General features: G+C 39.1%; 1 protein-coding gene and 1 long non-coding RNA gene across 2 annotated transcripts; one reads left to right on the top strand and one right to left on the bottom strand.

Annotated features, from left to right (window-relative positions):
• Positions 1-228: 228 nt before the first annotated feature.
• Positions 229-4,470, bottom strand: LOC108650293 (uncharacterized). Its single transcript, XM_018099410.3, has 4 exons — positions 4,453-4,470; positions 3,394-3,718; positions 1,839-2,489; positions 229-1,065 (listed from the first exon to the last, which is right to left on the bottom strand). The coding sequence occupies exons 2-4, from the start codon at positions 3,554-3,556 to the stop codon at positions 488-490; spliced, it is 1,392 nt and encodes a 463-aa protein (XP_017954899.2). The 5' UTR covers positions 3,557-3,718; positions 4,453-4,470; the 3' UTR covers positions 229-487.
• Positions 4,471-12,244: 7,774 nt separating this feature from the next.
• LOC149091491 (uncharacterized) lies at positions 12,245-13,888 on the top strand. The gene is made up of 2 exons (XR_016196744.1): positions 12,245-12,950; positions 13,037-13,888. It is a non-coding gene; the product is annotated as an uncharacterized LOC149091491 (long non-coding RNA).
• The last annotated feature ends 13,574 nt before the right edge of the window (positions 13,889-27,462 follow it).

Here is a 27,462-nt window from a genome sequence, read left to right as displayed (position 1 = left end):
TGCTGTGAAATAGACAATAGAATGAATACCGTAAATACCCAATATTTTCAACGGCTTACAAGGCTTTTTTGTTTCATGATTCGAACCCATTAAAGGGAAAAGAAACAAGGCATAACCGGAGTTCCTATACGCGTATGGATAATATACATATTTGTAATTCCATTTCCATAATCCCATCAGTCACAAATGCAAGGACTTCGCATAACAAATACATTAAACATATACATATACATTGCTTAGCACATGGAACATCTCTCTCTCTCTCTCCCTTTTGTTTCATGTGATGTTTTTATTTGATTGAAAAGTGAAAAATTGGAAATACAAATTGGATTGTAATGTAGTTAGTTTTACATCTGACGATATATACTCGTATTATATATGTTGTATATTATAGCATGTCTCTCTCTCTCCCTCTCTCTCTCTCTCTTTCTGTGTCTCTGTCTGTGTGTGTGTGTGTGTTACTACTGCTGCTGCGCTCAGTCTTGCTTTAGTTGGCCGCCGGTTCACCATTGCCCTGCACATGGAGAATCATTTCGAAGGGATCCCACTCCAGATCCGATTCGTGTTTGACACGTCGTCTGCTCGCCCCGGGCGCCTGATGATGCAGATGAAGGTGGGGATGATGGTTGTTGTTGTGATGATGATGAAGCAGATGCTGCGAATGCATTAGATGGGCGCCATGCTGCGCCAGTTGCTGCTGCACCTGACCGATGGGCAAATCCTGCGAGTGCTCGGCCAGCCCGGGCGGCCGGTAGAGCTGTAGGGGATGCGCCTGTGGCTGGGCGTGGCCAATGGCCAGGGAGTGGGAGTGGGGCTGCTGCTGTTGTTGTTGTTGTTGCTGTTGCTGCTGGTGCTGCTGCTGCTCGCTGACCATCTCCTGGATGTGCTCGCGTGTCTGCTCCCGTTCGTCCACCTTCCGGAGCAGCATCTCCCGCATAAAGGACATGCGCTCGAAGTGCTCCCAATTCGACCGGAAGCCCTGCTGCGCGTACTGGGCGTGCCGCTCCTTCTGCAGCTCGTCCACATAGCGCTGCTTGATGATCGACCAGCGCGTCTGCATGAGTGCTGCAAGGCGATGATAATCTGTAGTAACTCGCAACGGCTCATTTTTATTTGAGAACATATATTCATATATGTATATGTATAATATATACGATATATGTTTATTCGCTTTTAATTTTACTGTTCACTAGATTTTTTTTAGAAGAAATCTTATATGTTTGTGGTTTGGAAAATTATTAGGAATGAAGTTTAAAGGCTTTATATTCGACTCCCTAGACTGGAGCACGAACAGAGACTGTGAACTCAGAAGGCTTTGCATTTATGTAATTTTTCTGTATTTTATGTATTTTCTGTATAACATTTAAGGTAAACAAATACTCAGACGTTATATATTCTGCTTTTCTAATAACCAGAAAATTCCCATTGATTAGGCCTATTTTTCCTCCTCCACTCTTTATTTTAAAGGTAATTTCATTGTTTATAATATCATTGTCTAACTCATTATTATTTTTTAAACTATATAGATTTTAGAACCAATTTTAATTCATATAAAGTTTCTACACAAATCAATGTATGTAATCTAAATACACTCCACTTAGAGATCTGACTTTATTACAATTTAATTTTAAGCATCATGATAACATTTAAATTCAGATATCGAAAATCTAGACGATCCCATTCATATAGAGCGATAAAAAGTAAATATGAGATTAATATACCCATTTTAGAAATTTAAACCCTTAACTAAACAAATGTATTGCAAATAATTCGACTTCATAGCCTCCCTCCCTCCCACAGTTGGTCTTGCGGAATGGTCATATACAGTCCGTACTTACTTGGCGTTAGACCCATCTCGTTGGCCGCCTCCTTCCAGACGGCGGAGGTGCGGCTTTGGCCCTGTCCCTTTTCGCTGCGCTGGCGCCCCGCCCACAGCGAGGGGCGCGCCTTAATGGCATCGATGATGCGGCCGCGCATGCTGTTGTGCAACGAACTGGGCCGGCCCAGTTTGCGCATGGGCGTGGTCGTTGCCTCCACGGTGACAGCTGCCGGCGGCACAAGTCCTGTGAAGGCGGTGTAGGTCATGCCATGCGCAGCCGGCTGCTCAATGAGATGAGGCAGCTCCGGCGAGGCGGAGACGCTAGCTGGGGGGCCAGCGGGCTGTGGTGCAATCGATGAGGCCGTGGGCTGCAGCCAGCTGAAGCTGCCGCTGGGACGCCCGCGTCCATGCGTAGCACTCGGCAAGGGGGGCGGTGGCAGTACGGGCGGGGAGCCGCCCTCCTGGTGAGCGGGCTCGTTAGAAGAACTCGTCTCAGAGTTGCTCGAGTTGGTTTGAGCGCCCACGATTTTGGCTACCGTTATGTTGTACATAAAGGACATGGGCTCGAAGTGCTCCCACTTGGTGTTAAAGCGCTCTTTGTGCAGGATCTGGCGATGCACCAGATTGTGGTAGTGATACTTCATTTGACTCCAAATGGACTGCAGTTTAACTGGATGGGCGAGAGAGCAGATAAGGAAAGGTCAATGAGAGATGGCGCATGATAAGCCTTATTAGTATTATTATTAGTGAGAATCGCCTAGAAAGGTAGTGCTGAAAGAGGTAATGCGACAGATGAGCTAGTTAAAGAGATCAGTTACTACAAACTATAACATATTGAGATCATGTAGAATACATATGTATATATACACTATAATGAAAATCTGTACTTTAACAACACTCTTTGTAAATACAATGTAACCATCTACTACAACCTGTGACCCGAAATATATAAAGAATATATACCGTATATATATTCTTTATATAGAAATATAGAATATAGAAAAGCTACATTGACATATCAAAATCTTTTGTCTGTGTCGAGTCTATGTAGATACAATCTATAGTCTATGAAAATATAGATAAAGAAACTCTATATTGGCCTATAAAAATCCTTAGTTTACCTTTATCTATTATTCACATTTCAATTCCTATCTTTTTACATAAAGATCTGAAAATTGATCTTTTACTATTCTTCCACGCTCTACAAATTAGTTAATATACCCCAAATGCATACATACACACATGCATGCATACATACATAAATACATACATATGTAATTACGCTATGAATCCCTTTTCCAATTGGGCATTTTACAACCTATGACAAACAGTGCATGCATCTATTAATAGCACATGCATACAGCCGAAGAGAAAGGCCAGAGAGCGAGGGCGCAAGAGAGAGAAAGAGAAGAGAGCAGCAGCGAAACACAAAACAATAACAAATTGAAGCCGGCTGCCAGGCTAAGCTTCGAGCCCAGTAGAAACTTTGCTAATGCTTCTGCTTGTGCTTGTAAGTACACGCAGGCATAAGCATAAGCACACACATACCGTATAGCTATCTCAGTCGCACTCACCTGTAGGCACATGACCGCCAAACTGTTCGGCGATCTCGTTCCACATGGGCGATGTGACGCTGCGGCACAAGTGGAGCTTGTTGTTGGAGTCCCAAATTTCTGGATACTTCTTGATGGCCTTCAGCAGCTGAGCGCGATTCACGAACGGATCCTCCTTGGGCATGGCGACAGGATGTGCTCCTACAGCTGGAGAGCCGGTAAAGGTAAAGGCAGAGGCGAAGGCGGTGACGGTGACGGCGTCGGTGGCGTTGGAGTTGGCGATGGCGGCGACAACAGCGGACGCGGAGCACAACTGCGTCCTTTGACATCAATTATCGGCGAATAACTGAAAGTAGAGTTTGCAAAATATGCGAATTGAAAATGAAAAGGCAAAGCGATTGAGGAAAATAGAGAAAACGATGACGACGTCGGGGCAACGACGACGCCAGCGACAGCAGCAGCAGCGACGACGACGACGACGGCGGCGGCGATTGTTGCTGTAGTCGTTGCCTTTGTTGTTGGGGCCCAGCGATGCCGAGAGATTGAAAAGCAATGTGGCAGAGGCAAAAGCAGCGCAAAAACGGCGAAAGCGCACACGAGATGAGATACACAAAATGCAAGCGAAAAGAGAGAACAGACAGAATGTGCAAAAGCAAAAAAACAAAAACAAAAAAAGCAGCAGCAACAGTTCGGCAATAGCAACGACAACGATGTACACCGTCTGTAAGTGTGCGTGCGTGGATGTGTGTGTGTGTGTACGTATGTAGGTGCTGCCGATAGAGGTAACTGTAGAGGTCGGGGGCGGGGGAGATTGGTGTGCTGTGGCACAGCCATACATAAGACGACGCGACGACCAAAGCGCACACAACAAAACAGACAAAGGCAACGAAGACCAGAGACAAAGCAACAACAACAACAACAACAACAACAACAGCGAACTTTATGGCAGAGACGGAGCTGCAAAAAAAGTAAATACAAAAACAACAGCAGCAAAGTGAACGAAAAGAAAATAACAGACAAAAAAGAAAGGCAACGATAAACAACGGCGACGCCGAAGTCGACGCCAGCGTTTGGGCTCACTTGCATGGCCGGTGTATATGTATGTAGGTGTGTGTGCGTGTGCCTTGTTGGGTTTGCCACAGACTCGTCGCGCAGTTGAAGGTGGCCACGGCACGGCACGGCTTCGACATCGACATCGGCATCGGCTTGAAGTCGGGCCGCATTAGAAGAAGCAAAGGCAAAGCTCGTGCTGCGCTCTCAACGCGAATGCGAAACAAAAGAGCAGCACCAAACCGCGTCGAGTGCTGAGCAAAATGCAGGCAGGCAGGCAGGCACACGCAAACAGAGCAAAATGCACGATGACCGATGCGACAGAAGCAGCAAACAGCGACAGCAGCAGCAGCAACAGCAACAGCAACAGCAACAGCAACAGCATAGCGACGCTAAAGCACAGGCCGTAGACGCAGACGCAGCTAAGCAGAGCCGCCCGGCCAGTCGGCTGTCTAAACAGCAACAACTACTATGTACCTAACTGCACATGTATACGCACACACACACGCACGCACACACGCACGCACACGCACACAAATAAACGCCTAGTTACTGACGAACGGGCGCTCGTACACAGTCGGTCCGACGTTCGGGCGATCTGTCGACCAGTTGGTCGCTTTTGGGGGCTACGTGCAATGAACCCATTTCGCAGCAACTACACAACTACAACTACAAAACTATAGCTGCAACTGCACACAATTAACACACACAGACACACGCACACACACACTGGCGAGTTGAGTTTCGTTCGTGTTGGTGCATAGCGCACCCACAGCGCTCGTTTTTGCCAACGCACAGGCAACAACAACAATAGCTAGGCGAGAAATCGTCCCAAAAGCTTGAGCATTTCATGAGGGTGCCTCACTGCAAAAGTAGGGGGCGTCAATAGAGATGTGTAAGAACAAATGCAGAATGTTTGTACTTGTATAATAAATATTAATTATTTATTTATTTATTATAAGAAACTCAGTATTGTTAAAATATTTATATTAAATATGAAACTTAAAATATTTTTTTAAAACTCAAATATTTTTGCAATACATTATGCAATACATTATGCAATATATTATGCTTTTATATACAACCTGATTAGTCCAACTTCATATATAATTATTTAATTTAAGTACATAAAAACTTAATGGGGTCACATCTATTTCTTACTTGGCATTTGGACTCTCTCCCACACAAGCTGTTAAAATGGACATCAAATAGATCTAATGAAAGACTTCCTTTCAATCTTTCAGAATACGTGATTGGTTGCTGCTAAGAATAATTTAGACATGAATTGGGTTTTAGCTGAGTCCGGGCCCGGGTCACATCTGAGATCGGGGCAGGCTTATCATAAGAGCAGCGCAGCGCTCAGCATTTTCATCAATTATTCAAGGCCATGACACTGGACCAACTGATTCCGTTCCGAATGAAATGCTAACGATAATGCTCCATTCAATTCCATGCCGTTCCTCTGCTGCCCCTCCTCTCCCTCTGCATTTCTAATGCCGTTGTTAATGCTTTTAATGTTTGTCGTTTTATTGGCTACTGTTTGTGACTCGGCTATCTGCGAGAGATACATCACTGGAGATGTGGGGATGTGGGGCTGTGGGGTGCGGGAGCACGGGGGTATCTGCGAGATACATGTGTGCGCACACGCACTTATCTGGAAGCGGTGTCTTTAATTTTTATGACTGCATAAATGGTCCTGAGCGGCTCCCAGAGCTCAGCGTAATTTGCTAGATTAGAATTAATTTCGAGGCGCAGGCAGATACTCATAGAGCCGCCCGAAACGACGAAAAAAAAAAAGAACTTTCGACGGGGGGCAGTAAAAAAACGACACGTAATGTTTATGCGGCTGGACACTGGGCGGGGCGCAGAGGAGCGCGGAGGCGTGGCAGTCAGTTAGATAGACAGACAGGCGGGCTGGCTGGCACACAGGCTCCACATCAATTGTCGTTCTGAAGATGGGCTTGAAACTGGGCACGGAGTGGGAGCTGGGATATGGGAGCTCTATCTGCTTTGGTATCTTCTGTAGTTGGGGGATTCTTTCCACTCTTCGCTGTTTTTTTCTGTTTTATTTTCATTTATGCTTTTTAAGTGCTTCATTAAAATCGCGTATGGCCACGGCTCGGGGTCGCTGTCGGGGTCTGTGCCTGCCTGATGCCTGCCATCTGTGGCTGGGGCTGAGGCTGGGGCGGACAGACCTTTGTCAGCGTCATCAAGCACGGCACACACTCACACAAAAAAATAATAATACGAAAAAGTATCTTTCAGATACATGTCCAAAACGCAAAGAAAGCAAAGCATAAAAAACGCACGACAGAATTACAAAAAGCAAAAAAGCAAAAAATAAACATAAATAAACAAGTAGAAGCAGCGGCCCATGCCAAGGTAAACGCCTAAAAGATACCACGTAAATAAGATGCCTAAATAGATAAAGGTAAATATATAAATACAATTTTGGAATTTATTGCAAATTTTTGCAGGCCTTTACCCGGAGTCAGAGCCGGAGTCGGAGTTGGAGCTGGAGTTGGAGCTTAGCCAAACATGGAGTTATTTCTAATAAATAATATATTTGTGCCACGGCGCGCATACCCTTCCAATCGCCCGTCTATTCCCCTGGGCCTACAGGGTATAAAGAGCTACAAGAAATAAAAAGAATTATAACCAAACATGTTTTTCACTCAGCTCTGCGCTGCGCTGCGCCGGTGTCAGGCCCCCAACTCCAGACGTAAAGTCGCAGCTCCAACTCCGGTTTTTCGACTATGAGTGTGTGTGTGTGTGTGTGCGTGGCAATATGTGTCCCGCTCATGCGACGGTGCAAAAAGTTAAGTATCTTGTTGTTGTTGCGTTTTTTTTTTAAGGTGCGCGCATATAAAGAGGCCTTCTTAACGGCCAGACCCAGAGCCCAAGTTAGAGCCGTTCCCTGCTTTCCCCCAACTCGCCCTCTTTAGGCCGCTGCGTTCGCTACGTTGAGTTGGAGGCAACGTCTAAAGATAACACCAGCAACAACAATAATGGCTTGCAGCATCCAAAAGCCAATTGGACAAGCTCCTTTTCAGCCTCTACATCTGCCTCTACCATTGCCTCTACTTCTGCCTCTACCTCTGTCTCGTCTACCCCTGACTCTACCTTCACCTTCCAAGTCTGCCTCAGCCTTAGCCTTAGCCTCAGCTGCAACCTAAGCCTCAGTCTCAGCTTCATCTCCCACCTCAGTCCCAACCCAACCAAGCTTCATCTCAGTCCCATCTCCTGCCAGCAGCCGCAGTCGCCTACTCCTCTCTTCTTCTCCAGCTCTACTTGAGGTTCAGCTTCAGCAACAGCTTCAAGTTCATCCTCAGTCCCAACTCCAGCCACAGCCCCATCCCCAGCATCATACCGTCCTCATGCTCCCCGTATGCCATGTGCAAATCACATACAGTAGCAAAAAATTTCGACAGTTATTTACGATTAGCACAAAAGATACGAGACATGACATGCGCTGAGATGCCGCGAAGATGCAGATGCAGATGCTGTTCCAAGACAGAGCAGAGGACGGTGTGGTAGAGGCGAGGCTCAACATGAAACCAGGTCTGTTACCCACTGGCTACTGTTGCCTGCCAGCCAAGCACAGCGGGCGACAAGGGTTCCCTCTTCAGCTCTCTACCTCTCCCTCTGCCGCGCCCGCACCTTCTCCCACAGCACCCTCCATTTCCAGCTCCATTTCGGGATCCAGATCCGCGCTATGGCCAGACAGCGAGAGAGTTTTACTGTTTGTTTACCTTCGTTTTGCAGTTCTCGAGAACGGAGAACGGAGCTTCATTTATGAGCTTCGTTTGATGATCAATTAAATGCTTCTGACACTCTTGAAAAAGCAATCGTGGGCTCTTTTTGGGCACAGATTAAACAAAGGCTGAACACTACTGGAGTATACTCTATATTTTTGTAAAGGGGGTATTTATACTTCAAAGTGTCTATGACAGGGAAAGTATGTCCATCTCTTTTTTTAATTATTTTGTTTTTAGTAGAGCTTCTTTTGTAGTACACATACTTTCTCTCTACTTCTCTCTAGTTTCTGAGATTATTTGATGTATCTCTCAATATTTCTGTATTTTTTTCCATATTTTTATCTTTTCTCCCTCTTTGCTCTCCTCACTTACGCTCCCGCTGTCTCTAGTTCAATGAATCGTTAACAATCATTCGGTATATTTCTGACTCTCTCCATCTTTCTTCCTATTTCAGTCCGGATTCTTGATATACACATATATATCTCATATATATATCAGTCTAGCTTTGCTTTCCGTCTCTCTCTCCCACATTGTTTACAATTCTTTGTCTCATATTTCATATTTTGCCTTCGCTTTCTCTACTAGAGATTTTGTCTCCTCACCTTCACCATTCGTATACCCTGTAATCTGAATGAAATACGATATTAAAAGAGGGTAGGAGAGAGGGAGAGAAAATGATGATGGAAACGACATGCGAATGCGATCGCCAGAAGGTAGACATCTATAGTGTCGTATAAACTATATGTGGACAATGACATAAACGAGGTTATTCCGGATTGCGGCCAATTCCGTAAGCCATAAGCACAATTTATGGGACTCGGAGGCCTGTTGCATAAATTAGCTGCGATAATAAGTGCCTCGCTGCACTCGTGTGCATTTGCCACATCTTGTGGCAAACTTGGCAATAGAAGAACTCTTGCCAACAACAACAACAGCAACAGCAACAACAACAAATTTATCGACTCGTGCGTCCTGTTGCGTGCAATGCAATTTAAATGCGACCGAGGGGGCGTGGCAGTGGCCGCCTCCCGGCGCAGCATTCGCGTGCGTTTTAATGCACTTTATCATTTGCCTGCACTTTGTTTTATTATTTATATTTACTATAATTCACCGCAGTTCATTTGTGCTGCGGCGATGCTAGAATGCGAGATACTGCGTAATATTGAAGAGACTTTAATATAAATGTTTTGAAAATTGTCTATTAATGATCTAATAAAATAAAAAATATCATATTAAAAAAGTCATCATATGTTATCATTTTGTCAAATGTTACAGGGCATAGGTACGAGTATGAGTATGAGTAAAATAATACTTAATACTAATATTAAACTCTCACTACCATTGCAGAGTTTATTGATGAACTAAGAGACTACTACGCTTTGGATGAAAAATATTACAGGCTATAATTATAGTCTCATACGTTATGTCATTCGCAATATAAGTATTTCTATTGTTTGATAAGTATTTAATTATATAAGGCACTGGTTTATAAAAATATTATAGAGTATATTATAGAGTATATATTATATTTTCATTCAGTAATGCTCATAGAATGACAGAAATTTCTCGCTTAGCCCTCTGTAAGTTCGATAATACTGTTCTTTATATAAGTATCTTCTTCTTCTTCTGTTTATGCTAGCTTTTCTATTGCTATTCCGGTCTCTCACTTTTTCTCAAATTCGATCGCTCCATTTATATTTCAAACTGCATGACGATTTGTATTCTCATTAATTGTCATATTTTACAGGATATAATCAGGTCATACTATAAAGAAGTAGGTAGGATTTTGCTTTGACTCTTCATGTGCTCTCGCCTTCTCAATTTCCGGCACTCTTTTACCATCAGCATTTTTATATACCTTCTTATATGATTATACTTTACCATATTTATACTCTACATACTCTATAAATACTCTTCAGTTTGTACCTCGTCTCGGCACTCCTCTATCGCCTTCACACTCCTGGCCTCTGCCAGCAGTAAATGCCCCGCAGTGCTTTACCGTACACTACAGGGTATTTGCTCGAGCAACAAAATAGAATGCAAAAAAATGAGCTCACTGGCAAACGAGGTGGGGCCTCGAGGGAATGGGCTGCTAAGTGGAAGCGCAATAATTATAATTAAATGCATTTTTACGTGCCTTTTTCCCGTTTGGGCTTTTCTTTATGCAAATAAATAATTGCACACCTTTTGCAGCGTTTCGGGCTCGTAAAAAACGCGTACCTACAATTAAGTACATTAAAGCAGTTGCATATTTAATATGCCATTAAATTTTACTTACAGTCTTTGAACCAAGTATTCCATCACAACTTGGGATGGAAGCAACTTTAGAGCAAGTAATGGACGTTTCCTTAAAGAAAACAAATTAAGTGAAAGATAAAAGACTGTGTTTCTTTTTAAGGGGCTTGTTAAAGTTGATTTACAAAATATAGTAGATTTATCAAAGATTTATAGATTACTATCTTTTATATTCTATTACTATTCTTCTTCTCTTACTATCTTTTATATTCGAACAGAACTTGAATTGAGCAAATAGTAAGTAGACTGTCGTCTAATCGAAATAAACTGGAAGGTAATATTAATTTGCTTTATGGAATTTTGATAGAGTTCAGTCGGTATATTCTATGAAATGTATATTGGATAATACTACATATAAAAAGATTTTTCATTAAAATATTAAAATATTATTTTACTTTCAATTTAAAATGTTTGTTTATTGTTTAGACAAATGACAAAAATATTACAACTCCTGGTTTTTAATATATATATGTATATATTGATGGGTGATAACTGATTATGGTTCAGGCGTAACTATCTAAGTGAAGAGTGAACAAACGTAGGAGCAGCTGAAATCGAGGCTGCCCTACTATAAGAGCTTCTGTTAAAATTTTACTGAAAGCTTCGTGAACGTTATACGCTTGCTCTTTCATTCTTTCTAGAGCGCCCGTGCTATAAAAAATAAGCCGATTAAACTTCGGATGTAAATTTATGAGCCTCATGAAATTTTCAGAGCATTATAAATATGTACATACATTGAAGTTCGTTTGCACTCAAGAAGCTAAGTCTATTATTTATTATTTTGGCGAGTTTGACTATCTAAATTTTATATGTTAATTTTTGTAGACATCAAATTAGATACTACTTTGAAGGCTCAAATCTTATTAATGGGTAAATAAATACTTATGTAGGTATATGCATACATACGTATCTACATATTTTTAAAACTTCTAGTGAAAGGGAATTAGTGTTAGGCTTATGATTATTTGTAGAGCCAATCCACCCGTTTAACTGAAATCTAGATTTTTATAAAATTTCGATAACGTTGCATTTACATAAAGCCTATAACAAACTATTTCCGATTCGTACTATGTACGTAGTACGTGGATTTATTTGCTCACGAGCTTTTAAATACATATGGAAATGTCTCTCTCTGGAAATAATAGTCTTTAGATTGTTGTTGATTGGGCCCCATTATTTGGCTGGCCCCACAATTATACCGTTATAATTAATGAAAGGTCAAATTGTGCACGAGAACAAATGCGAATCAAACTTCGCTTCGCGTGCTTTTGGCACCAAATCAAAAGTTGCCATAAAAAAATAAAATAAATGTGAAATGCGAAATGCAAAAGGAGCAAAACAAACACACACACACACACATACACACAGCAACCGAAAAAAAAAAACAAAAACAACACAAAATTGCATGAAATATGCTAAGAGCGAACGCAAAGCGAAAATAAAGAGAGAAACTTTGAGAGGCGAAAGTCGAAGAGACGCATACACTATAAAACGGTAGGCATATGGAATGATGGGATGAGGAAAAGAAAGCGAGTGAGTGGGAGACTGTGAGAAAGAGAGAGAGGTAGAGTGTGAGTTTATAAGTAATGAGCACTGCTGCCAATTTAGCTTTTTTCCCGTCAAATCTGGCTTTTTCCGGAGACAAATTGCGGGAAATATTTAAGAATTGCGGGAAGCGGGAATTCTGGCTTTTTTGAAAATGAATTAGGCTTTTTTCGATTTTTTTTAATACATCGATTTTTTTAATACTGAAAACATGTACATAGCATCGCGGTTGCCACTTGTAAGAAAAGTTTGGTATTTAAATCTACCATTTTCGATAAATCTGTGAAGAAGTTTGGTAAAAATATACCAAATGTGTCAAAGAGTGGCAGCTTTACGTCGTTTACGTCGATATTCACCAATATCACTACCACTGCTTTACACAAACTGTGATCACAATAAGTGGGATTTTTTCGGCTACAAATTTCGTCATGCCAAAAGAATATAAGCAAAAGTGCCGTGATGCTTGGATAAAGAGCGAAGAATTCAAGGAGTGGCTTCGCAGGGATGACACGGATGACACAAGGGTCTATTGCAGTTATTGTAAGACTACAATAACTACAAAGCTGAGCGATCTTCGTGCTCATGCAAGCACGAAAAAACACACAAGTGCGCTGGGTGGCTTCCAGCAAAAGAATAAAATTGATTTTAGTACCTTGCCTACAAAAGCTTTGGAACAGGAAGCAGCATTGTGTCTGTTTATTGCACAGCACACAGCTATGGCACAGGTAGACCATTTGGGCAATTTATGCAGCAGCCATTTTGATAGTGCAACTGCCGGGCGAATAAAGCTTCTTCGCACAAAATGCACCAGTATTATAAAAAATGTTTTGGCGCGTCATTTTTATGAAGATTTGTGCAGTGATATAGGCGACTCTAAGTTCAGCCTTATACTCGATGAATCAACGGACATCGGCGTTACAAAACTTTTAGGTATTTATCTTAATAATTGTTTTTGTTATTTTAATATATTTAATTTCATGTATGGCATGTATGTACATATATGAATACTTATTTAGGTTTGGTAATTAAGTACTTTTCCGTTCCGCGAGGTGAATTCGTCTCAACATTTTTAAGTCTGGTTCACCTAGAATTTGGTAATGCTACTTGCATTGTTGATGGCGTTAAAAACGTGTTATTGTCATACAAATTAGATATTAAAAATTTAATTGGCATTGGTACCGATAACGCTACTGTTATGGTTGGCACAAACAGGAGTGTGTACACAGAACTGAAGAAGGAGGCTCCACAGCTAATTTTGGTAAAATGTGTTTGTCATTCTGTGCAACTTGCCGTTAGCCAAGTTTGTAGACAACATTTGCCGGAAAAACTAGAGTTTTTAATTTACGAAACCTATAATTGGTTTTGTAAAAGCTCATTTCGGCAAATGGAGTATAGTAAAATTTATAAATGCATTAATGATGATAAGGTTTGTGTGAAAATTTGCCCATATCTCTGTTATATGTTCTCGAATTTGTTTTTAACCTATGTAGTTAAATGTGAGTATTTTATTTTTCATGTGCCGGTTTGAATTCAGATTATTAACATCAAATTTTTTTTTTTATTTTTCAATATGACTTTTTTTTTTTTTTTGTCTTTCGTTTCGTTGTTGTCAAAGTATTTTCGTAAAAAAATTTTAGTTTATTTTAATTTGAACGTATAATTTTTTTTGATATATCCGAAGGCTCCATTGAAAATACCTAAAGTGAGCGACACCAGATGGCTATCCATTGAGTTAGCTGTGTCACGCATTTTGGACCAATGGGACGAGCTCAAATTGCATTTCGAATTGGCCGCGACAAAAGAAAAATGCTACAAGTCGCAAATTCTCTATGAATTATATAATGACCAAATTAATAAATTATATTTAATTTTTTTAAAACCAATTCTGTCCGACATGCAGAAAGTAAACAAGTGCTTTCAAAGCAATAAAACAAATGCCACAGAATTGCTAAACGACTTAATGTTTGCCATTAAATCGTTAAAAAATTTAATTGTTCCACCTATCAAGGAAATCGACGTATTGGAAATAGAAAACTTTGAAGAGCATGTAGAATCCGATATGTACAAAGGGTATGATTTTGAAAAGAAAATCAAGTCTTTAAATATCGATGCAGGCCTCGAACAAGAAATTCGTGCTCGCTGCTCTTCTTTTGTTATTGAACTTATCAAGCAGCTAAAGCAGAGGTAAACAATTTTTCTGATTCTTCTACCGACCGTTAAATAATTTTGATTTTATCTGCAGGCTCCCCGACAATTTTAAAATCTTAAAAAACATTGACGTTTTTTCCGTTGATAAAATTCTGTCAACTAAAAAAAAAGGAATTACAGAATTGTTGGAACACCTCCAAGTAGACAGAATAGCCGACATTGAGCGGCAGTACTATGATATTAATCTAGTTAAGTGGGAAAACGTTAATGACAGCTCCAAATTTTGGAATGAAGTCTCCAATTACAAGGATTCTGGCGGCAACCGCAGATTCCTTGACTTGGCAGCTGTTGCCCTGCAAATGTTTTCATTACCATGGTCCAACGCGGAGGTGGAACGCGTATTTAGCCAGCTTAACTTGGTAAAGTCCAAGTTAAGGAACTCAATGAGCCTAGACACAATAAACAGTATTCTTAACATAAGGTAATATTTTATTGAGAGTGAAAAGATGATACCGATATATATATTACTTTTTTATTTAATATAACACACAGATATGGTTTGCGAAGACTGGGCAAATGCTGCTATGAATACAAAGTTCCTTCAAATTATCTCCGCATGATAGGTACTAACAGATCGTACGATTCTGAAACCGAAGCTAGTCGCGAAGAATTAGATAGCATGCTGAAAATCTTGTAAATAATAAAAAAAAAAAAAAACAATCAAACCATAAAAACCGCTTTTTTTTAGGCTTTTTTGTAAAAATTTTCAGCTTTTTTTTTCGTTTCTTCCATCTAAAAACAGCTTTTTATTCTGGTAAAAAGTTGGCAGCACTGGTAATGAGAGATTATTAAGAACTAAATTTGTATTGTAGCTAATATGAAAAACTTAATTACATATACATATGTACATATATATATGTATGTATTTTAACAAACTATGTTACTCAGCTGATGCACTCGCTCTTCTTCTTTCATTTTTGTAGTGTGCAGAAAAAAAATCAGTTTTAATAAACGTGTCAGGCAACAAAGAGGCAACGGTAGCTGCTACGTGTCCATGGTTCGACTGTGCGTGTGTGTGTGCGTGTGTGTGTGTGTGTGCGTGTGTGCGTGCATGCAACGCATTAATTATGAATTTAATTCACTGGGGCCGTTCGTTAGGGCATTTGGAGGGACAATCCGTACGATGGGCGAGCGGAGCGGTGGGCGGGGCCGGCAGTGCGAATCGCTCGGCGATGCGGTCCCAGGCAAACGGCACTTTGACGAGGCTAGCCACAGAACGAGTTGTGCGCTGTGCCGGCTGAAGGAAGGGGGCCGTGGAGCGCTGGAGGGGGCGTGGCGCAGCGTTGCAGGCGCAGGCAAGTGGCAAAGTCAACAAATGTGCAACGGACACAATTTTCTCAATGCACAAACATGAGGCGGGGCTCGCGGCCAAATGGCGAACGTTGCACGCCCGCCTCTACACCTCTCGCCCTCTCGCCCCATCTCTTTTCACTTTCCGCTTGCCACTTGCCGCTCCCTCGGCGACACTCCTTCCATGCCATCCATCCATCGTTCGCCCGTTGCCTTTGCCATTTAATTCTCTTTGCGTTTTTGTTTTTGTAATTTTTCATTGGAAATATCGCGCTACGCACTTGATTGCAGCATTTAATTAAAGCAACAGCCAAAACAACAACAACAACAACAACATCCTGAGGCAACAACTAAAAACCGAACAACATGTTGCAGAGATATTTATGCGCAACACTTGACAGATTTATTTATGCGATGCTGAGGTTGTGTTTCGTTGTTGTTGTTGCTGCTGTTGATCTTTTTTCATATTTGTTGTTTCTCGCTTTTGTTGTTGCTCAAGCAACATAACGAAGCTGAACAGAAGGAAGTGTAAAGCGCATAAGAGGAGACTGCCTGCCTGAGTGTGTGCGCGAGTGTGAGAGAGAGGTAGCTGTGCTGAAGAAAGCTTCGTACGTGTCTTTTCATTTGATCTTTTGATCTGCTTGAAAATTACCTGAAACAACATTGTAATAAAACTACATATAATAATAATTAAGCGCTTACTAACTGATCTGATCAGATCTGAATATTCATATGAATTTACTTATACAGAAAAGTACATAGAGTTGTGGTCATAAAAATACTGCGACTAGGAAAGAACTTTCTGTCTAAGATTATATAAACATGTGAAAGAGAGAGGAAATGAGATAGAGAGAGAGAGAGAGTGAGTTATAAAGCATTACGGATTGAGCCATTGAGAGATCGAGGGGGTACGGAGGATACAATAAATGGATAAGGAATTAATATAAAGAAGACAGAAAACAGAAAACCTCTGTACTATCATATGTACTTAATAGGTTTTATAGACCCGCTTAACACGGCTGAATTACTGTCCTCCGATATACAGTGGCTCCAGCGCCAAATCGGACAAGTAGTTTTATTTATTTCGATGAGTTTTTTCTTTGCCAGTATGATATTATCTATAACTCGTGCACTGTTATTATTCACTTGAGATATAACCGATTTCAATTTCATTTCGATTACTTACATAGACAGCTCTTTCAGAATAGATTTATACTCTATATACATATATCTATACTTTCCATATTTATATATTTCCGTTTAATATCTCTAAATATGAAATTAAACAAATCCCCTTGGTATAGAATGTTTCATTCACATTCTTGGGTTGCCTTAGATAAATACTTAAGACCACAAGATCATGTAAATTTCCGAATTTCTGGCGAACCCAAACCAAAATTCTTTCGTGTTTAATTTTTTTTGTCGTGCACGATTTCATCTGTGCATTTCTAGCACCCAATTTGGTAGGCTTCGATTAGGCGTTGCGGCTGGTGCATCGGGGCTGTCCCCATAAATCCCAGCACATATTTTTTCTTTTTTGGCAACTTAAATTTTAATTAAAATAGAATGGAATCGAGCGATGGTATAACACAGAGCGAACGCCTCCCAAAGATAACCCACTTCGCATTCAAAATAGGCTGAGATACTGGTAAATCCTGAAGTCGACTATATAATACACTTTTATATATTGTTAAAGGAATTAGAGAATAGTTTTGTTTGGTATATATTCATATCATGGTATATAATCAATCAAATATATTTAGTATAGACAACTATCATATATCATATTATGTAATATTATATTCCTTATATAGTATAGGCATATTAAATTTAAAAAAATACCTTTTATAGTATAGCCATACATCATCACCTACACGGTTTCATTTATATACATTGCCTCTAACTCTTATTATAGCTCATAATACCTTGGCATGTTAGGGCATCCGCATAGAGACAATTTTTCAAATGAAAATATGAAGACGGAAGAAATGTTTGAATCTTTTGCTGCGAGTCTCGAAAACACATGAGCACATTTTCTAGCGCTCGAGAATATCCACATACATATATATTTTGGATACAGCATAATTATATTGGAAGCTGGGCCATAAATCAAAGAAAAGAAAAGAAAAACGAACGAAACTCGAATACGAATTCGAATTCGAATCCGTAGCGAATGCGGAACGGAACGTAGGCGTACGACAATGGAACGGGTATATTTGGAAAATGCAGCGATGCCGCGAGACCGAGATGGAGAGTGAGAGTGATGGCGAGATCGACAGAGCGGGTGGGGGGTGTGAAACCTCTCAACATTTGGCAGCATGTGGCAAAGTACGCGAACTCAAAACGCATCGCTGCAACTTGCAACGCAGATGAAAATGATTTATGCTGCACTCCGTCCGTCCAAACTCGACTACTCTCCGTCCGCACAGCACATGCTGCTGCTTGTAGAGGCGTTGGGGAGGGGCTGCTGCTGCTGTGTGTGTGTGTGTGTAGTAGGCCCAGCTGCACAATAAATTGAAATACTTTTTCTTAATTTTGAAATTGCTGGCAACATATTTATTACACTTAAGTAGCTGCGACATCCACGCAGCCGGACAGCTCGACAATGCCCCAAATGGAAGCGGTACAGAATGCCATATATTGCCAAATAAAATGATATCATAGGCCCAAGAGCGGAGCATCAGCAAGTGACAAGCGACAAGTCTATTAATCAAAAGACATCTGTTTTATGTTATATGTTCAAATAATTAATTTACATATGAATTAGATGTTATATGGTACGGAACATAACATTATATACTGAGAGCCTAATTAAAATTGATAGTAAAATATTAGATTATGAAAATTTGAAATGAAACCAATTGAAACATTCAGGAAATTCTTCAATGAATTTATTATGATTGAATGTTTAGAGTTTTTAAAAAATCATAATATAATTTATAATAATAATATTTTTTCTTAATATTTAACTTGAGCATAGTAGGGCTTTATTTATAGATAGCCTAATATGTTGAAAAATTACTTGTACAAAAATAATGTAGAAATATTAATAGATATCTTTAAAGATCAAAATAATGTTAATATATGTGTGCATATTATATATAAATATTTTATTTATTATATGTAAAAATATGAAAACTTAGAACTGTCCCCAACTCTTAGTGTTGTTATCTGTCACATGCTTAGGTATATATGTATGTATATTTTATGGTCTCTGGTAAATAATAAAGAACAACTATTATGCAAAAAAACAAAAAATCATCAGATATTTCAGTTGATATTTGAAGATAGATGTACTTGGCAACATATTTACAGTTCAAATAATTTGTGAATGTAATTTATGCGTATTTTATGATTTATGTAGACCCATTCCCATTTCCATTCCCACTTCCATTCCCATTCCCGATGCCCATTCCGTTTCCCCTTCCAGATGCTATTCGCTTGAGACGTTGTCCCACAAATCAAAAGGTTTTCAACGCACGCTAATTAGAGATAGTTTTTTATGTCTATTGGAGACAATGCTTGAGCACTGTGCTCCGTGGTGCGTATTTCATTTCATGATCTATTTACTTCCTTGAAATATTACAAATTGCGTTTGCTCGCTGGGCCTCTAGTCAGGTCAGGCGAAGGTCAGCCGAGGCATAAACTAAAATTTGTTGGATCCATATATGAATTTCATTGAGACAGCATAAATTTTACCAATAATATTTACATAGATATGCGACGAGTGGCATATCTCATGCACTTTATGTTCTCGTATCGGATTACACAAGCACACACACACACACACATGGAACGAGGGCTTGGAAGAACCAGTTCTTCCGATTGGTTCTTTGAGTTATGGACTACGATAAAACTAAGTTTCGGGCATCTCGTCGTAATTTTTCATATTTTATTGAGTTGAAATATTGTTTCGTCATATCCATTACGTAATGTGTGGCGGGACAGGCATCTATGTGGAGGCATCTATGTGAATTTCACACATGAATTATATGGGCAAGATAAGAAGGAGATTCTCCTTTTTACGATGCAAATGAGAAAGTGTTCAGCAGGGGGCGCATATGAAGATTTTTATCAGGTAAAGTTATAAACTGCAGGATTTACAGCTTCATGTGTGCGAGAGGGAAGCTGAAAACGCGTGTAATTAAAGGAACTTTTAGCATGGAGCGGCACCTAATGTGATATTGAAATTGATTTACAGCGTAATATGTGAGGCTTAAAGGTCTTTCTGACTCCACCTCTCCCTGTATATTTTCATTAAGAGAAACTCGTGCAGTGAGTAATATGATGAAAGCAACATAAAAGCTTTAATGCGCTTGCAGCCTGATAGGTAAGGCGTAAAGCTTTATTGGAAAAGGTTGTTACTTTGGGTCATGTAATAAATATAGCCTAAATATAAATACTGTTAAGTACATACTAAAATTTCCATGCGCTGAAGTGAAAGTTCTCTCTTCATTAAATGCAAATCTCGCATGGAATGTGATTAATGCAGTAAAAAATCCGTAAATCATTAGTTTATCTATTTTTTATTAAATTAAATATTAAAGGAAAGCAATTGAAATTAACTTACAGCTGAACATGTGAAATATAAAGGTGCATTCCCCTTTTCTTATTTTCCTCAAAAGAAGTTCGCTCAGTAAATAATATGATTAATCCTAGCAATTCAGATTTATTAATTTATCATAATAATAATAAATAATAAATAGTAAATAATAAATAATAAATAATAAATAATAAATAATAAATAATAAATAATAAATAATAATATAATAATAAATAATAAATAATAAATAATAAATAATAAATAATAAATAATAAATAATAAATAATAAATAATAAATAATAAATAATAAATAATAAATAATAAATAATAAATAATAAATAATAAATAATAAATCATAATATCCTCCTAATAAATATCCCTAAATAAATAGATAATAAAAATAATAATAACTCCTCCCTCCTCCTAATCCCTCCTAAATAATAAATAATAACCTCCCTCCTAATAAATATAATAAATAATCATAATACATATAATAATAAAATAAATAATGAATAATAAATAAGAAATAATTAATAATATAATAAAACTTCTCCTATGAAATATAAAGGATTTAGTTTTAACAAATTTAATTTAATTTAATTTAAAGTCTGACTATAATGGAGAAAGAGACTCTCACTCTCAAACTTTTCACTAAGTACCAAGCTCTTGCTTGGATAGTAATTAGGCTTACTCTGAAGCCGAAATCTACTTTGAAAGTTACTTTATGAAGACACTTAAATATATTAAAATAAATCTATTCGATGTGCTTGCATCTTTCCCCCACAGCAAAGTACAAAGTTCCACTAATTGAAAAGCTTTTGCATGAGCTGTGATAAAGCTGCCTTTCAGCCCAAGTGCTTTCACGACCCGCTCAAAGCTTTCTGAGCCGCCTGTAACATGCTGCAAAAGTTGCTTTTTCAGGACAATTAAATACATTTTATAGCACAAGCTGGATTCTTTTTTGTTGGGCAAAGTTTGCGTCAGCCGAGGCAAGATTTAAGCCTCGTTTTTACTTTATTTGGGTTATATTTTATATTTTATATATATATTTGACGTGCATTTTCGCGCGACCTCTCCACACGGCCGTCTTTTGGAACATTGTAAACCATTTTCACATGGGGTAAAACACAAAAGTTTTTCTTAACAATCGGGCCGAGCCTTTCAGTTCTGCTGACTGGATAAGAAACTTTGGTGCTTGGGCAGCTGAGGGAAAAACTGGGAGAGTCGGCGCCGTATTGCGGCATATGGTGTAAATTTGCCAAAGCCGGAAATAAATCTTGGTTATGCTATACTTAAATCCCTGAACAAAAAGAAAATCATACAACATAAAATAAAAACTATAAATTGCGTCATAATTTCTGCAGCGCGCCGAAAGGCGCCTGAGCAAACAATAAACAAATAAACAATAAGAACAAGGAAATTTGTGAAAAACTTGCATTTCTGGACGGGCCACGGGGTGGATTTCCACATATGCGCATATCGTCCCTCTCTATAAAGCCAACTGCCGACTGACGAGATAATCAGCAACGCTTGTTATTATTGCCAGTTAAGAAAGCAACTCAGAGGAAACCTCCTCTCTCATCCCTACTCCTTCGTTATTCCTCCTTCCTCCTCCCTAGTGGGCACCTTTTATCATGCAAATTCCGTGAAAATGTTGCAGATAGCGAAGCTTAAGATATATGTATAAGAGCATAGAGAATAGAGAATGGGTCCTGGGAAAGCGCTTTATTAAATATCTATAAATCAGCGAGCCTATCCACGAATTGTTACGCAAATTTCTAATTTCTTTACAAATCCCGAATGCACAGTGGAACAAAAGAGTTTTGTGGGCTTTTGTTTTTTCCCCTCTCTGAGCATTGTTTGTTGTTGAGAAATTGCAATCTATCAATAAAGCTGTTCGCACACCCCTCCAAAGGGTCAATCTCTATTTCCCTCTCATTCTATCCCTCTCTGCTCTTACAATTCACAATAATAACAAACAAGCCCTACGCTCACCCTTGAGCAAGGCTGAGTCGGAGTCGTGCTTAGCTAACTTGATATTACTCGTTCAGTAGGCATAGAAATCGACAATTTCTTGAAGTATTTTAGTATTTTAGGTGCCGTTGGGTGAAGTAACTATAATAAATAGATCTTGGAGATCTGAAGATCTAGCATTGTAAACTGTGCAACTGTAGAGGCTGCAGATTATCAGGTTTTCCACGCCTTCCAAGAGGAAGAGGAAGATTAGTCAGCAGAAATTCAGCTAGGAATTTTTGTTGGAATTACTTCCATACATCTTCTATAAACTATCTTGAAAGATACGCTTCGTTACAGATCCTAGATCCTAGGATCTGGATTTATATAAGTATATGATTTGGTTTTTGAAATCTTTAGAGAAGCACAGATGAAGTTCTTTGATCATGCCAAGTGTTAAATATTTTACTTAATCCTTATATACTTATCTAGTGCTTTCAGTGTCTCACTGCTAGTAAAGTCGAATGAGAGATATATGGAATTACGAATTCGCCACGCCTCCTATATATTCCAGCTAACAATTCTCTGTGTACAAACCACATATACTCACATTTCACTTTGTGAGCGAGCATAAAAGAAAGTTTTTTTCTGGTTGCTGTTGGACTGGTCTTCGGCTTTGGCTCGACATATCCCAGGGGTTTCCTTTTTTTTTTTTTTTTTTTTTTTGTGAAGTATCTGGAAAAGTCGGAGACAACAACAATGCATTTTGAGCAACTTTTCTTTACAACTTGTTGTTTTTCTTTTCCATTTCTTTTCTTTTCTTTTTTTCTATTGAATTCGTCGCGGCTGTGGTTGCCGGCTCTTCCTTTCGGGTAGGCGCGGCTCTATAGTTCTCTATAGTTCTTTGCTTCTCGTATTACAACATGTATCTAGAGAGGTCTTGGGAGGGGTAGACACAGAGGTAGAGGCAGGGGTCGAGTGAGTATCTGCTGCTTACCTGTAGACAGTTAAGAGTCTAGTCTAGTATCTAACTGCAACCCTTGCTTTGGGTTTTCCTCGACTTTTCCCCCTTTTTCAGCTTTGTTTTCACGCTTTTATTATTAATTACGCATCAAAAGATTCCGATCTGCAATTTGTTGGCTCGTTTTAAATGCGGCGGTGTTTTATCTTCGATCTTAAACTGGCGCCAATTTGCATTTTATGAAATTATGTAAATGCCCCACCAAATCCCCGGCTCGAGCTCCACAGTAGTCGCTGAGCGAGAATTAATAATGTTATTGAGATCTGTGCGGTGGTTCGATTTGATAGGGCTCCGGCTTAAATTAATATCAATTTAATTATAGTTTCGGACTCTATTTTTATCTTGTTCCCATTAATTAGCTGCCGTTAACTGTGCTGCCCGCCATGAGCCAGTTATTACTGTAGTTTGCATAAATTAAGCAGAGATTTTCAATTAATCCCACACAAAATCTATTTTTTTATAATGAAAATCCTGTTCTTGGTTATAAAATTGAATTTGTTTTTATAATATATTAAAAATGCTTTCAAGTGATATGATTCGTGCATTGAAACTTGTGTGAACTTTAACGTGTATTGATTTTTCATGTCATTTAAAATAGATTGAGAATATGAATATCAGTTTTAATTTTATTGTGGGCCTTGATTAAAGATCAGATTAAAGTACCTACTCTATGATTAAATATAAAGTCTACAAAATGAGCTTAAATTGTATTAAACATAGTTTTAGTAAATTTCACTCAGCTTTTTAATACTTCTGCTTCTATCGGCATTAAATATTTTAAATTATACTTAAACACCTGATTTACACACTGAAAATTACATGAATTGTCATGCATAATGCATTTAATTTTGATTAATTGTAGTCCAGTGTGGGCTTGAGCTAAATATGAGATTCGTTCACATTGTTAAGACATCTGATTGAATATCATATAGAGATGCAGTCGCATCGCCATAATTTTTATACTAAAAATCTCTTGGGCATCAATTGTCATGTAAATTGAGCTGAAATCGATTTATTATGGTTTCTGTGTAGGCTCAAGTTTTAGATAAGTGGGCAGTTCCAAAGTGAGTTAGAATATGAAGAAAACAAATAGCATAAACTAGTCGAAATTTATATGAATTTACATGCCAAATCAATAACTAAATGATTTTCTTGATATTTATTTGATTAGAAATTTCTCATTCATTTATAAATTAAGTTAATTACAGAGTGATAGAAAGACCCTAAATGTCATCCAAATTGAACAGAGCAACAGAGAGTTATTAAATTGAAATGAGACAATATCTCACACTTTTAATCTGTGTATTACAATTCTACGAAAAATCACTTAGTATTAGAGGCAATTCACACTGAAACTGGCATCAATTGTCCAGCGTATTCAAATTCCAATTCCAAATTATTATTCTCATCTGGTGTGTGGGCCTCTCGGTTAGTTTGGCTGTCGGCCCCTCAGATGGATGGATGGGGGCACCCCATATAAGTATGTCTATGTCACCTCACTCACCTCAGTAGCGAGCAATTTTTTAAATACCATAGCGAAAGCAAAAAAAAAAAAAAAAAAAAGAGAACGAGAACAAGAGGAGGAGTAGTGGAAGAAGCAGCCAAAGAATGAATCTCATTTCCCGTGCAGTCGTCGCTGGGAAGTGGCCAAGTAAGTGGCAAGTGGTAAGTGGTAAGTGGCAACAACTTCGGACTAAATGGGGAACTTTGCGTTGTGCCACTTACAGAAAATATGTGGTAATTATGCTGCCAGTTACAGCAAACAAACAAACAGACAGACAAACAATGGGACAGACAGAGAGACAGAGGGACAGATGGGCAGATGGGGAGACATGTTGTAAGCTGTAGAGTTGTCGAGTGGATGTGGATTCTATTAATTGTCGGGCTAAACGAGGCTGTTTAAGTCGAAGTTTAAGGCCACTGGATTTTCACCGGAACCAGCGGCAAGTTTTTCAAGCTTCCATGTTTCGGATGGGGTTGAGTGGGCTGAGCCGAGCTGTGCATAGGCCGGAGGGGAAACTTTGGCGTTTTGTTCTGCGAATGTGTGAGAGGCAGCAGAGCGAACCGCTGAACCATCGAACCGCTCATCAGCTGAACCACAATCCCAGTACTCAGCTGTTGTTCCAGTTGTTGCTTTAGTTGTCGCAGTCTCTGTTGCTGTTGCTGTTGCTGTCGTCGTTGTTGCGGGTTTCCGGTATTATGCCCATTTACAAAGGCGGCGAGAAAGGCAGCGCAGCCAAGAACTTCACAAGTTCTAAGGTTACAGCAAGCAAAAAAATATACAAGAATGAAAATACCCAACGACAGTGACAAGAAAGCAAACAATAATGACAACAACAACAGCAACAACAAAAGCAACAACTATGCACAGTGCGACAGTAAACCAAAATATGCACTCAACGAATTCTAAATGAATATTTACATTTTATGTGAAAGATTTAGACTTGAAGTAAAATTGGTTTGCAATGATTATAATATGAGTATGAGAGAGGCAACTGATACGAAAACTTACATATAATATAAAGAGTACATAAACAATAGAGTCTCGATAATATGTACACTGCTAAAATAATATAAATCGAATAAAATTCTATTCCCTTGAAGGAAATTCTTTCTCATTAATTCTCGATAAAAAAATAAAAAAAACTGTTTCATTTGCCATTTCGAATTATCGGGACTCTACTGTATTATTATTGTATATTGATTATATAAAACTAATAATCACATATGAATATTTTATAGCTCTAAAAATGAACAATTCCTTTACCAAACAAAAACCGGGAATCGAAATATAAAATATTTATTATATTCTATTTGATATAGAACATGAATGCCTCTTTTAAATACACCTTTGTCCCACTGTGCCACGTCAGCTGAGTGACAGCATCGGCAGCAGCTTTAATTGTGCCAAAACATTGTAAGTGCCCCGTAGGTAGTTAGCTTCTCTTTGAAGACCCGTCTACAGGCCAGCAACAGCTGATTGTGGTTAGCAGATGACGAGCAGGAGGAGACGGAGGAGGAGGAGAAGCGGTAGCGGTTGGGGAATACGATACAGGGTATAGGGGATGTGCGATAGGGGATAGGGGATCAAGGCGAGTGGCTAACTGACGTTGACAATGTGGCAGCTACTCCAACTTCTGCTGGCGGCGTTTCGAGTTACCTCAAGCGCTACGCATAAAAATGAGATACCATAGAGACAGTGCGACAGAGGGACAGAGGGAGGAGGGGAAGGCCGCCGCTGCCACTGCCCATGTCTTCAGCTTGTGTTATGAAGTGAGACGCGGGGGGTTGGGCTTAACCTTCGCATTGTTGGGCAACAAATGCGACCGAGAACTTGTTAAAAATGAGTGGAATTTCGCGCTGCACTGCACCTGGGGCATGGGCAGTCAGGCAGGGGGCTGGGGGCGGGGCATGCAATGCCCTGATATGTGGCATGCAACTGGCTGCGGCTGCCGCTGCTGTCATTGTTGCTGGGCAGCTTAAGAACCGAAAACCAACCAACAACAACAACAACAACGAATACAAAGGGCTGCCACTGCCACGCCCCCACTTGCCCTTGCCCTGACTCTCCCGTACCCATGCTGCCCCTGCCACGACCCACATAATAAGCTTGATAAAAATCAACGCGCTTGTTTGGAGAAAAATACTCGTAGAGCTGAAATTGTTTTCATTGCATGCGGGAATTAGCCGGCGACTCGGATTCGGAACCGGAATCGGCATCGGCATCGGCAGCGAGCCCCGCGAGGATGGGCAGAGAAAACAATTTTCGAATTGGAATTTAATCTGTTCCAGGCAGAACAGAAATCGGAATCGGCATTGCAATTGCAATCGGAATCGGTACTTGTGGGGCGGCAATACCCTAACACCAAGGGCAGCCCAAGTAGTGCATGACAAATGTTTCCAACTTCGACCTGAGCTATATACATTTTTTAAATGCAATCTGAAAAGGCTGATAGTCAACCTAAAGTTTATAAATATCATAGACCTACTGTTAAATATATAAATAATTTATATTTCAGCTATTAACTTACTTTAACTTTTTCTCAAAGAACTTTAAACTGTTTCTTTATTCTTTTTAAATCTCTTCTTATACAGGGTACGATTAATATTATAAGAATGGTTTAAATTATGATGAAAAATGATAAGTTATAAATGATAAATGATTTAATTAGAATTTAATTAAATTTAACTGCATATTTTGGATACAGCGCTACTCGATTGTCTTATGTCTAATATTAAATAAGGTAATCTATATTATTCTAATACGAATACGATTGATTATAATTAAATACGCATATATGTAGATAGAATAAAATTGATATATTTGATTTCAAAATTAAATATTCACTTTATTATTTTATTTATTTATTCTTACTCTTATATATTTATTCAAATTGAATTATATTTATAATTATTAAGTTAATTTT

This window comes from Drosophila navojoa, chromosome 4 (assembly GCF_054131105.1).
Source record: "Drosophila navojoa isolate 15081-1374.11 chromosome 4, UAZ_NAV_1.0, whole genome shotgun sequence".
NCBI classification, from domain to species: Eukaryota; Metazoa; Arthropoda; class Insecta; order Diptera; family Drosophilidae; genus Drosophila; species Drosophila navojoa.
The sequence above is the reverse complement of the archived record's forward strand: the minus strand, read 5'-3'. Positions and strand labels throughout refer to the sequence as shown.